Source organism: Panthera pardus, unplaced genomic scaffold (genome assembly GCF_024362965.1).
Source record: "Panthera pardus isolate Hobbes unplaced genomic scaffold, ASM2436296v1 HiC_scaffold_3, whole genome shotgun sequence".
NCBI lineage: Eukaryota > Metazoa > Chordata > Mammalia > Carnivora > Felidae > Panthera > Panthera pardus.
In genome coordinates this window covers 12,032,846-12,043,403 of record NW_026526876.1, presented here as the reverse complement: position 1 = coordinate 12,043,403, position 10,558 = coordinate 12,032,846, and the positions used below count along the sequence as shown (strand labels likewise).

The window sequence follows — 10,558 nt, the reverse complement described above, 5'->3', positions numbered from 1 at the left end:
TGACCCTCTGCGCGCCGCCTCCCGAGGCTGCTTGGGGCCGGTGGGCGGGGCCTGCGAGGAACCGGAGGAGGGGCCTGCGCGGAGCCAGGGGGCGGGGCCCGCGGGAGCCAGAGGAGGGGCCTGTGAGGGGCCGGGGGGCGGGGCCTGCGGAGGGCCGGGGGGCGGGGTCGCAGCCGGAGCTGGAGAGCGGGGCCTGCGCGGGGCCGCCCCCGCCCCGCATCCCACACTGCCCCGCGACCGGAAGAGGGGCCGCCGCTTCCGGAACCTGCGGGCAAATTGCTCGTGGGGCCGGTGGCAGCGGAGCGGCTTTGCTCGCGATGGCCGCGGCCGTCGCTATGGAGACAGGTAAGTAGCGCTCGGGACCCTAGCAAACACAGGTGCCCCGGGCCAGACATCTCTTCCCGCTTCCCCGGGGACTCCTTTGCGGCGCGGCTCCGGCGGGGCTCCTGTCCGCGGCTCCTTCTTTCTCACCTCTGCCGTTCGGACGCCGACCCCATCGGCCTCCCGGCGAGGCCCCAGCGGCAGGACGCGCTCCTGAACCGTCCCTTCCGTCGCTGGTTTTCCGCGTCCCCGATGAGCATGCTTAAGTGTGAGATGTCGCCCGACTGTGAGCCTTTCTGCCCTTGACATTTCTCGAACCGGCGCACGTCCCGCCGGCCCGTTTGCAGCTTGCATTCTGGACTTTCCCCGGGGTACTTAGCGGGGCTCTGAGGCGCAGTTATTACGACCTTCTCCCGCTGATCAGTCTGGAAATCTCGGGTCCTGGCTCCCGGGTGGTGGGTGTCCTGCCCCGTGGGTGCGCCTTTTGCTCTTGTCTTTAGAGGAGCGCCTCACTTGATCTTGTTGAGCAGAGCGCTCTCTGCTTCCCCCGGACTAGTGGGGAAGGGCCACCTTCCCCCACGCCGTGCCCTTACTTTTGCAGAAATACGTTCTCAGCAGCAGTCACGTCTTCTTCTACAAGTCAGTGTTCTAGATGGTGACCTTTATTTTGGGTGACTTTTGCTGTATTCCGTCCTAGATGATGCTGGAAATCGACTTCGGTTTCAGTTGGAGTTGGAATTCGTGCAGTGTTTAGCCAACCCCAATTACCTTAATTGTAAGTTGTTGGGCGCCTAATGGAATTGAGTACCTGTTAACATCTCTGACAAGAAGAATTGCAGTTCGTAATAATGTCTACTTTTATGTATGCTCAGTTCAGTGGGATCACTGCTACACTTAAACGGGTGTGCGTGTGTGTGTGTGTGTGTGTGTGTGTGTGTGAATGGACTGGGACTTATGTTCTGAATTCAGTGTGTGGTGGTGGTGGGGATTTACATACGTAGATTCTGTATGTTAGGGGTCACCGATCGGTACTTCCAGGATTGGTTTGCTCTACAGATATATTTTTTGTTTTTATGCCTTTCAGTTCTTGCCCAAAGAGGTTACTTCAAAGACAAAGCTTTTGTTAATTATCTTAAGTACTTGCTTTACTGGAAAGAACCAGAATATGCCAAGTATCTAAAGTAAGTTTAATTTTTACAGTCCTAAATATGTATGTAGTGTATTATATTCCAAGACACTGACATTTAACAGACTTTGTAGTTTCACATTGGAAAAAATGTATTTTGAACCCCTCTACGTCTTAGTTTCTCTGCCTCATCTCTAAGTTGGGTTACTGTGCAATCTCACTGCTCATCCCTGCCTCTCTTACCCTCATCCTGTGTCCTCCCGCCTCCAAGCCAAAGGAAGCAAAATAATTTTCTACACAGAAGCCAGCTTGATCTTTCAAAAATGTTACGACAGGACACTTTGCTGCTTAGAGCCTGTCAGTGCCCTCCCATCCCATGCAGAACAGAGTCCCTTCTCTTTACCTGGGCTCAGGCTCTGTGTGACCTAGCTCTGTCTTGTCTGACTCGACTTGTACCACTCACCCCATCTCTCTGCGTTTCCGACCCTGACGAGCCCACAGTCTTTAAATGCAATGGCATAGTCGTCGGCTGAAAACTGAAGAACATAGGGCACTTATCAGCAAGATTTTCTGGGGGGGGTGACCGTATCTGATTCTTATTACGGCCACATCTCAGTGTGGGTTTGTCCCAGACCATTGCAAGAAGGTGAACCCTGCAGTAAAGCAAGCCAAAGGAATTTTTCGGTTTCCCAGTGTATAAAGCTTATGTTCACACAATACTGCAGGCTATTAAATGTGCAATAGTGTTTTAAAAAAAAAAAAGGTAGATATTTTAATAAAAAAATATATTGTTAAAAAATGCTAACCATCATCTAAGCTTTTAGGAAGTCATGATCACAGATCACCATAGCAAATATAATGAAAAGTTTAAAATGTGAGAATTATTAAAATGCGACACGGGGACATGAGGTAAGCAAATGCTGTTGGAAAAATGGTGCGGGCAGACTTGCTTCATGAAGGGTTGCCACAAACCTTTAGTTTGTAAAAGAAAAAAAAGGCAGCATGTCTGTAGCTGTTGTCTTTCTTTAGAGCCTCGTATGTGCAAGACCTGTGTTCTTTAAACCTTGAACTCAGGCCTTTTCTTTGTCTAACTAGGTAGGCGGTAGTGAAACTTGTCTTTTTTTTTTCCTTGTCTTTTTCTTTAAAAAATTTTTTTTCTTAATATTTGTTTTGAGAGACAGGGCAAGAGCATGGGTGGAGGAGGGGCAGAGAGAGAGAGAGAGAGAGAGAGAGGGAGACACAGAATCTGAAGCAGGCTCCGGGCTCTGAGCCGTCAGTGCGGAGCCCGATGCTGGGCTCGAACCCACGAACCGCGAGGTCATGACCTGAGCCGAAGTCAGATGCTTAACCGATTGAGCCACCCAGGTGCCCTTCTTGTCTTTTTCTTTTTTAAACAAACACATTTGAGAGGAAAATGATTCAAACTTGTACTTTATCCAACTCACTTTTTTGATCTGTGTCTAATAACTGATTTTTGAAGCCCGCATCTCTCTGCCTGCAGGACCCCTTTGCTCCCTTACTGGTCCTTTATAAACAGCCACTTATTTAATAATCACAGTGAAGACTTTATTAGGTGGTGTGTGTATGTAGACTTGGAGACTCCGTGTGGACACAGGGCCACAGGCACGGGGAGTTCCGTGTCCCCCCAGTGTTGGCGGGATGGCCGGCTGCGCTCTGGAGGGTTCCAGGGAGCGCCTGTTGCTCTGTTTAGGGACAGCCGGTTCCCTTGCTAGCTGCATGACGGGAAGTGTTTCCTTTTATTGGGCTATGATACCCCCGTGTGCAGCTTCAACCCAGATCTCCAGTTTTGCCCCCGAGTCAATCCAGAACCCGTCTGTGACCCCTTGAGGCAACTGCCCTTCAGATGTTTGCATTCAAGAGAGGTTGCAGGCTAACCGCCGTGGGCGTGTGTCACCAGTCGCAGGAGGCTTTTGTTTAAGAGTTGCTGACCTTAAAGGTCGGAGAGTTTCGTATAATAATCCAGACTTGTAGTTACTCCTCAAATCTGGAGGGTCTGCTCACTGCAGGGCTTCCCCCTTCCGTGTTGGGGCCGGCTCACCTGAGGGGCGGCCGCCGCGTGCAGACCCTGGCACCGCTCGTCCTGCTTCCCTGGTAGCCGGTACCCGCACCTGCGACGTAGCCCTTACCCGTGCTTTCTCAGCCGCTGTCAGCCGTTTCTCACGCGCCCTCCCTGGGATATTGTGCCACCGTGCCCTCCGCTGTTCTGCCAGGAACTAGACACAGGCCTTCGGGTGCAGTCAGGGTGCGGTGGACCAGCCACACTTCTTCAGGTGGACGTTACGCTCCAATAAGTGTAACTTGAGTTCCTGTTACTTTTTCATGGGGGGGGGGGCAGGGATTCACATCGCCGACTCGCTGAGAGCTTTATGCCAACTCCAACTCCTCTGTTCTTGTTTTCATCAGTGCTGTTAACTGAGTTCTCCGTTTATGCCTCATTTACTTTTTCGAAATCTAAAGGGGCAACTTTCCTTCGGTACCTCTTACTTCCTCTTGTCGGTTAAGGCCAGAGTTGTAGCCTGTGAAAATACTTACTCTGAGCGTTGTCTTTACAAGTTTGAGAGATGATCACTGCGTGTCCGAGTTCCGTTTATTGACCGAATGCCACCTGAGACCACTCTCTTGGTTGTCACGGTGGTTTAGGTTACAGGTGAGGAAGCTAAAGCTGCCCGAGGTTGAGAACCTTGTCCAAGGCCAGCCGGCTGGTGAGTGGCGGGGCTGGTATTCAGACCCAGGTCCTTCCCCGTCCCGATGCCCTTCGGACCCAGGTCCTTCCCCGTCCCGATGCCCTTCGGACCCAGGTCCTTCCCCGTCCCGATGCCCTTCGGACCCAGGTCCTTCCCCGTCCCGATGCCCTTCGGACCCAGGTCCTTCCCCGTCCCGATGCCCTTCGGACCCAGGTCCTTCCCCGTCCCGATGCCCTTCGGACCCAGGTCCTTCCCCGTCCCGATGCCCTTCGGACCCAGGTCCTTCCCCGTCCCGATGCCCTTCGGACCCAGGTCTTTCCCCGTCCCGATGCCTGCATGAGAAGGAAAGAGGTTGGGTGTGAGCAAGGCATTCAGGCTCAGGCACCAACAGCTACGAGCAGCTGTGTCTTTGGAGTGCCGATCATACCGATGTTGTCTCGGAAGGACAGCAGTGGGGTTGCGCCCTGCTCCTCAGCGTGGTCCCCAGACCGGCAGCCCTGCTGTCACTTGGGAGCCTGTTAGAGATGCAGAACCCAGGCCCCCACCTCAGACCTGCTGAATCAGAGTCTGCGTTCAGGGAGTGATTTACGTGCGCATGAAGACGTGGGAGGCACCCCGCGGTATATACGGTTTTCATCCTTCCGACCTGTCTATACCGCCTGCACAAGTCTGGCTCTGAGCTCTCTTACAGTTGAAGGTTTTTTAATGGACTCAGATCTCATGTCTTTTCTCTTTGAAATAATTTCACTTATGAAATAGCTGCAAAAATCATAAAGAGAATTCCTATGTATTCTTCACCCAGATATTTTAAATGTTAACATTTTCTGTAACCACAGGACAGCGATCAAAATCTGAACATTAACATTAACGTATTATCTAGTCTGCAGACTTCATTCTGATTTTGTCCGCTGTCTCATTAATGACCTGTGTCTGGGACGGTATCCAGTCTGAGCTCCTGTGCTATATGTTGTATTTATGCCTCCTTAAGTCTTTAATCTTGAGTTTCTTGGTCCTTCCCCCTGCACCCCCCCCTCTGCCCCCCCCCCACCCCCCCCCCCCCACTGTGACCCGGAAGTGATTTTCTAAACTTCTTGGTATATATCCTGTCAGGAGTTGCCGGAAGTCAATTTGACCTGCTACTAGTGATGTTAATTTTGGCCACTTGGTTGAGGCAGGTGGTAACTGCCAGGTTTTACCACGTCACGTTACTAGTTTTCCTTTTGTATTTACTAAGTGTCTTGCGAGGAAGTGCTTCGAGACTGTGTACATACTTTGCTTCGTGTCATACTTTGACCCCCTAATTTTGGCGTCTGTTGATACCTGCCCGAAGCAGTTTTTGCTTGATTTTCTAATTCTGTCACTTTCTACGTTAATCAGTTGTGGTTTAGGTATGAGGATGAATCATTCCTCTTTTCCCTATTTATTTATTCATTTAAAAGAGCCACATCAATATGGACTCCTGGATTCTTATTTTTTGGATTATAAGTGTGTTTTCTTGTAACGGTTCCAGATTTGGCCACTAGGAGCCCCTTTAGGTTGCCTCCTGAGTCCTTGTGACTCGTCCCCACGATTTTCTGGGCACTCCTCTTTCTGGCACTGCATAACATTCCCGGCTCATCTTGTACCTTCCCTGCCTTAGCCCTGGAGCCAGCCATTTCGCCAGGGGCCCTGGAAAATGGAATTTCACAATCCATCATCTGAGTGTGCCTGTTGGTACCAGTGTCATTGCTGCTAGGCCCTCTCAGGACACACAGCTAAGAAGTGTGTGTGTGTGTGTGTGTGTGTGTGTGTGTGTACGTACTTCTAATCCTTGTCTGTTTCTGTGTCTCTATATTAAAAGCCAGGAGTTCATACTGATGTTTCCAATTGCAGCTCCTTAACACAGGGTCCATTCCAGCCCCCCCCCCCCCCCCCCCCCCCCCCGCCATCCTGTGTGGAACAACTTTCCTACCAGTCAGCGATCTGGCTCTCTTTATCTAAGGTGTGCTTACGCACTCAGTTGCTCAGTCTCAGAGTACCTGTGAAGCAATTCCAGAACTGTTACGTCCCTGTGGAAAGTAGGGCACAGGGCTCGTGCGCGGTTATTTCTGAAACGGAGTCGGTTTTGAATAAAAGTTGTCCTTCTCGCTACTGATGGAAAACTGGTAGTTATCAACTATAAACAGGTAATTACTAAAATAAAAAGTGTTTATGGTCCTCACCTTGGACACCACCACAGAACTGAATGACTGCCCCCAAAGTTGGACTCTGCTTACCAGCTCCCGTGTAGTGTTGGGCGGGCTATTCAGTCTTTCTGAACTTAAGTTTTTTTCCCTTTGGAAACTTTTGCTTCATGCTGACTTTTGATGAGCGGCTTCTTTGCAGAAGCAGGAAAAACAGAACCTGTACTACCAAAGTGAACGAATATTCTAGAAATGGTAGGCTACGACATCAGTTTTGAGCAAGAAACTGAGTTGGAGCCTGGCGCGATTGACCTAGACCGTGCCGGTCGTTAACTTGTCCGCTCGCACCCAGGTACCCACAGTGTCTGCACATGCTCGAGCTGCTTCAGTACGAGCACTTCCGCAAGGAGCTGGTGAACGCTCAGTGCGCCAAGTTTATCGACGAGCAGCAGATTCTGCACTGGCAGCACTATTCCCGGAAGCGGATGCGCCTTCAGCAAGCCCTGGCGGAGCAGCAGCAGCAGAATAACGCAGCGGGAAAGTGAGAGCCGGGTCCAGGACTGGCTTCCGGGACGCGTCCGTACTGCTCTCGTGCAGAGAACACACAGACTCTCCTGGCTGCCTTCCCTGGGGCAGCACCTAGAACTGTAGTGTACTGTCCAGTGCAGCTAACCTTTTGCTAATAGATTACTTCTGTCCAACCAGAATTGTTCTCCTTTGGTTTCCCTGTGGATTTGTAAGTTATTATTAGTACTCGACCAACTGAATAAAAACAGAAACGTTAGGTGCTTTAAACCAGCTTAAGGAGTCGTGGGGGTTGGGGCAAGGGGAGGGCCACCAAATGTCCCAAACTCTAATAAGCCTAGCTCTGTTCCTTACGTGGTGGGTGGGGCCTGGGCAAGTCCGTCTCCCTCCTTCTTACTGTCCGTCTGAACAGCTACCCTGCCTACCCTCTGTCTACAGAATGAGGGGAATAGAGTGAATGATTTCTTTTTTTTTAATGTTTATTTATTTTTGAGACAGAGAGAGACAGAGCATGAATGGGGGAGGGGCAGAGAGAGAGGGAGACAGAATTGGAAGCAGGCTCCAGGCTCTGAGCCATCAGTCCAGAGCCCGACGCGGGGCTCGAACTCATGGACCGCGAGATCGTGACCTGAGCCGAAGTCAGACGCCTAACCGACTGAGCCACCCAGGCGCCCCTGTGAATGATTCCTTTAAATCAGAGCAGGAACCGCAGAAAGGTTCTTAACCTCTGCCCAAAAGGAGGACTTATCCGTATCCCCACTTGCTTTGCGAGAGGGCTTAAAGGAACGGGCGGCGTGTCGCTGACCCGGTGACGGGAAGGAGAAGGTTGTTGGTTAACTTCTCATTGCACCCTTGGACCTTGGACTAGAATAAAGACGAGGAGCCTCAAATACTTGTGACCATCCAGCACAGCTGACGTTTCCGTGGCCGGTACTACACCCCAGGGCCACGTTACCTGCCTTGTCCTGCTCTCGCGTCACTTGCAGAACCACCCGCGTCCATAAAGGAGGAGACTGGGGTTCAGACGGGTTAAGAAGCTTGTCTGTGGTGGTGATCGGCGTGACTGACTCGTGGCTGGGACTCTGGCCACCACCACCCGACGACATGGTCTCTGACCCACCTGTGCCACCTGCCTCCGCCAGAGCCAGAAAGCCTCTTGAGACAGGAGAGCAAAACTGCCCGCAGTGGGTAGGGAGGCTGCATTAGGTGCGCTGTGCTCTCCGTCACTGGCTACGGGAAGTTGTCCGTTCTAAAGCCAGACAAGGTGTTTTAGGAGCCATTCTTTGTAAATTTGTGGCATTTACGGTAAAAGATCCTAACTGCTTTGGAGATTTGGAATTTGCCTTTACTGGTAGGGACTTTTAGATATTTCTGTCACCTCCAATAATGCATTCCCAGTGCTGTCACTGCCACTCCTGAAGGCTTATTTTACCTGTATCTTAGAAATTCAAATATTACAGGCAAACTGAGGGTTCGTGAGCATTTTAATAGCACTGTTTAGACATAAACTATTTTTACATCGTCATTCATTTATTTATTTATTGCTAACATGAATTCAAAGCAAGTATGCAACTGCTTTTATGCCAGAGCAGATCAGGAAATCAAGACACAACTGTCATCATCAACTCTTAATCTTCGGAGAACAACATCTCCACGAGGTTGGCCTGGAGACACTCGGATTCCACCAGTTTTTGAGGCTGTAAGAGAAGAGCAGTCTAATCTTAACCCACAGCTACAAAAATGTTATTAGGGAGGGAAGGAGTTGTTCTTCCTTGAGTTAACACAAATCTTACGACGGAGAAACCATGCTATTCAAAGACCATCATCTAGTTGTAACAAGTCTTATTAGATAGTTCTAATAACTATTTGCCTTAAGATAAGTCATTAAAATACTCAGCTCCGTGGACTAAAACAAGAGACAGCAAGCCCAGCACCATCGCCTTCCCTCACCTCGTTAGTTTAGAACTCGTTAGTTTTGGCCATGGCCAAACTGGAGGAGGGGCCTTCTTTTTAGCCAGAATCCTGAAGTCAGTAGAAAACAACCATCGATGCTAGTATTTTAAGGAATTACGTTAACCAACTTTCTTGAGCAGTGCTTAGAGAATTTTAAAACAGTGGCTTTCACAAAGCATGAAAAAGACCTAATACTTAAGATACTGGCATTTTTAATAGTTTATCTGATTGCCCATAGGGATGGACAGCCAAGCTGTGCATTTTAATAGATCCCCACTGGGAACAAACATCAAGATCTTTTAAAATCTGAATCCAGAACAGGAGTTTTGACGGGGGGGAGTTGTAGTCCCGCCACAATGGCACGACGGACACTTACTGTTCCGTATTTAAGGAGTGTAGGCACCGCAGTTACTTTCAGGTTTTTTCTGAACTCGTTATTTGGATCTTTCCAACTGTTTCGAAAAAGAAAAAGTGATTATGGGTAACATTTACTTGGTTTCTCCCCATTTAATATTTGATACATTCCTACATTTAGTTTTTCAGTAATCACTGGTTTCTTTGTAAATGTTTGTAAAAGCTTGAGGACTAGGACTTTAATCGTGTCTGATTGTTTGACTTGCCCGACCGCCCTAAGCACGCAGACCCTTGGTCGCCGAGGCCCTTCCCGCCTAAGTGCGCGAGTCTAGCGTCCGGGACAGGAGGGACTGCGCGCGGGCACTTACTAAGGTTTCTCTCCCACTTGGCAGTAGATGAACACACATCCTTCACTGACGTGCTTCAGCCCCTCTCGCACGACTGGCTCCGCTTTAAAACAAAAGTTGATATAGAATAATTACTCACCGGCTCTAGAATCCGGCACCGAGGAACAGCGTCCCTCCCCCCTCCCTTCCGTCTTCGCTCAAGTCCTCAGACCGTAACTGAGGTCGACCAGAAAACCACTTGAAGGCCGAGGGCCAAATCCGAGGGCAGATGGGCCCCCGCGCCACGGGCACCTAGAACGCTGCGGGACGTCCTCGCTGACGGCGGACGACCGGCTCCCCTGTCCCGGACACACGAAGCGCGCCGGGGACGGGACGGCTGTTCGGGGACTGGATGCGCGCGGTATCCGGGTCGAGCGGCGGGGAGGGTCGGCGAGCCCCCTCGTCTGGCTCTCGCTCGGCTCCCACGCCGCGGGCCCCGAGTCCCGGCCTCTCACCCTGCACGCAGTCGGGGCACCAGCTCTTCCCGCCGGCGTCCTTGGAGCCGGTAAAGTAGGCGAAGATGGTCTTGCCGTGGTGCTGCTCCACCGCCCGGCTGAACTCCTCGAAGCCGGACACGCTCACCACCTCGTAGCCGGCCATCGGGAGGGCGCGCCGCGCACCGCCGGCCGGGTCTCCGGGAGGCGCCGCCGCGGGGCGGGGAGCGGCCGCTTCCGGGGGCGCGGCCGGCGGGGCTCCGCGGCGCTACGGGAGCCTGGGGCGGCCAGAAGGCCTCCGCGCCGCGTCCCGCCCCCGGCTGTGGCTGGCCCGTGCCCTCCGCGCGCTCTGCGCTGGCCCTGCGCAGGCACCCGGGCTTCTGCCCCAGCCGCCCCGGCCCGGGCCCCATGGGCGGCGGCTGCCCACCCTGCCGCCGTGCAGCCCCGGGACCCCTAGGCGGCTCGGGAGCCCTAACGGCTCCCAGGCCGCCCTGCGCCCGTTGCTATGGCGACCGCGCGAGCGGCCGGAAGCGCGGCCTAGCCGGCCCCCCCCCCGCCCGCTCCCCGGTAGCCGCGCCGCGCCCCAGGCCAG

General features: G+C 52.3%; 3 protein-coding genes across 3 annotated transcripts in view; 2 read left to right on the top strand and 1 right to left on the bottom strand.

The window, feature by feature from the left end:
- Nucleotides 1-213: 213 nt before the first annotated feature.
- Nucleotides 214-7,109, top strand: MED31 (mediator complex subunit 31). The gene is made up of 4 exons (XM_019413777.2): nt 214-345; nt 1,019-1,096; nt 1,406-1,502; nt 6,667-7,109. The coding sequence occupies exons 1-4, from the start codon at nt 318-320 to the stop codon at nt 6,857-6,859; spliced, it is 396 nt and encodes a 131-aa protein (XP_019269322.1). The 5' UTR covers nt 214-317; the 3' UTR covers nt 6,860-7,109.
- Nucleotides 7,110-8,305: 1,196 nt separating this feature from the next.
- TXNDC17 (thioredoxin domain containing 17) lies at nt 8,306-10,271 on the bottom strand. Its single transcript, XM_019413776.2, has 4 exons — nt 9,988-10,271; nt 9,515-9,596; nt 9,169-9,244; nt 8,306-8,536 (listed from the first exon to the last, which is right to left on the bottom strand). Exons 1-4 carry the CDS (start codon nt 10,130-10,132, stop codon nt 8,468-8,470), a joined length of 372 nt encoding a protein of 123 aa, XP_019269321.2. The 5' UTR covers nt 10,133-10,271; the 3' UTR covers nt 8,306-8,467.
- A 57-nt stretch (nt 10,272-10,328) lies between these two features.
- KIAA0753 (KIAA0753 ortholog) overlaps nt 10,329-10,558 on the top strand; it is a 39,076-nt gene continuing 38,846 nt past the window's right edge. Inside the window, exon 1 of the mRNA XM_019413766.2 lies at nt 10,329-10,558. The gene's annotated coding sequence lies outside the window, so the exon portion shown is untranslated.

Bases quoted from the DNA above. Each gene is read 5' to 3' on its own strand.
- MED31 (XM_019413777.2), top strand. From the start codon at position 318: ATGGCCGCGGCCGTCGCTATGGAGACAG. The intron at 1,097-1,405 runs GTAAGTTGTTGG...TATGCCTTTCAG, and splicing joins CAACCCCAATTACCTTAATT to TTCTTGCCCAAAGAGGTTAC. The intron at 1,503-6,666 runs GTAAGTTTAATT...GCTCGCACCCAG, and splicing joins GAATATGCCAAGTATCTAAA to GTACCCACAGTGTCTGCACA.
- TXNDC17 (XM_019413776.2), bottom strand. From the start codon at position 10,132: ATGGCCGGCTACGAGGTGGTGAGCGTGTCCGGCTTCGAGGAGTTCAGC. The intron at 9,597-9,987 runs GTGAGAGGCCGG...TTTGTTTTAAAG, and splicing joins GTGCCCCGACTGCGTGCAGG to CGGAGCCAGTCGTGCGAGAG. The intron at 8,537-9,168 runs GTAAGTGTCCGT...CTTCTCTTACAG, and splicing joins CACTCCTTAAATACGGAACA to CCTCAAAAACTGGTGGAATC.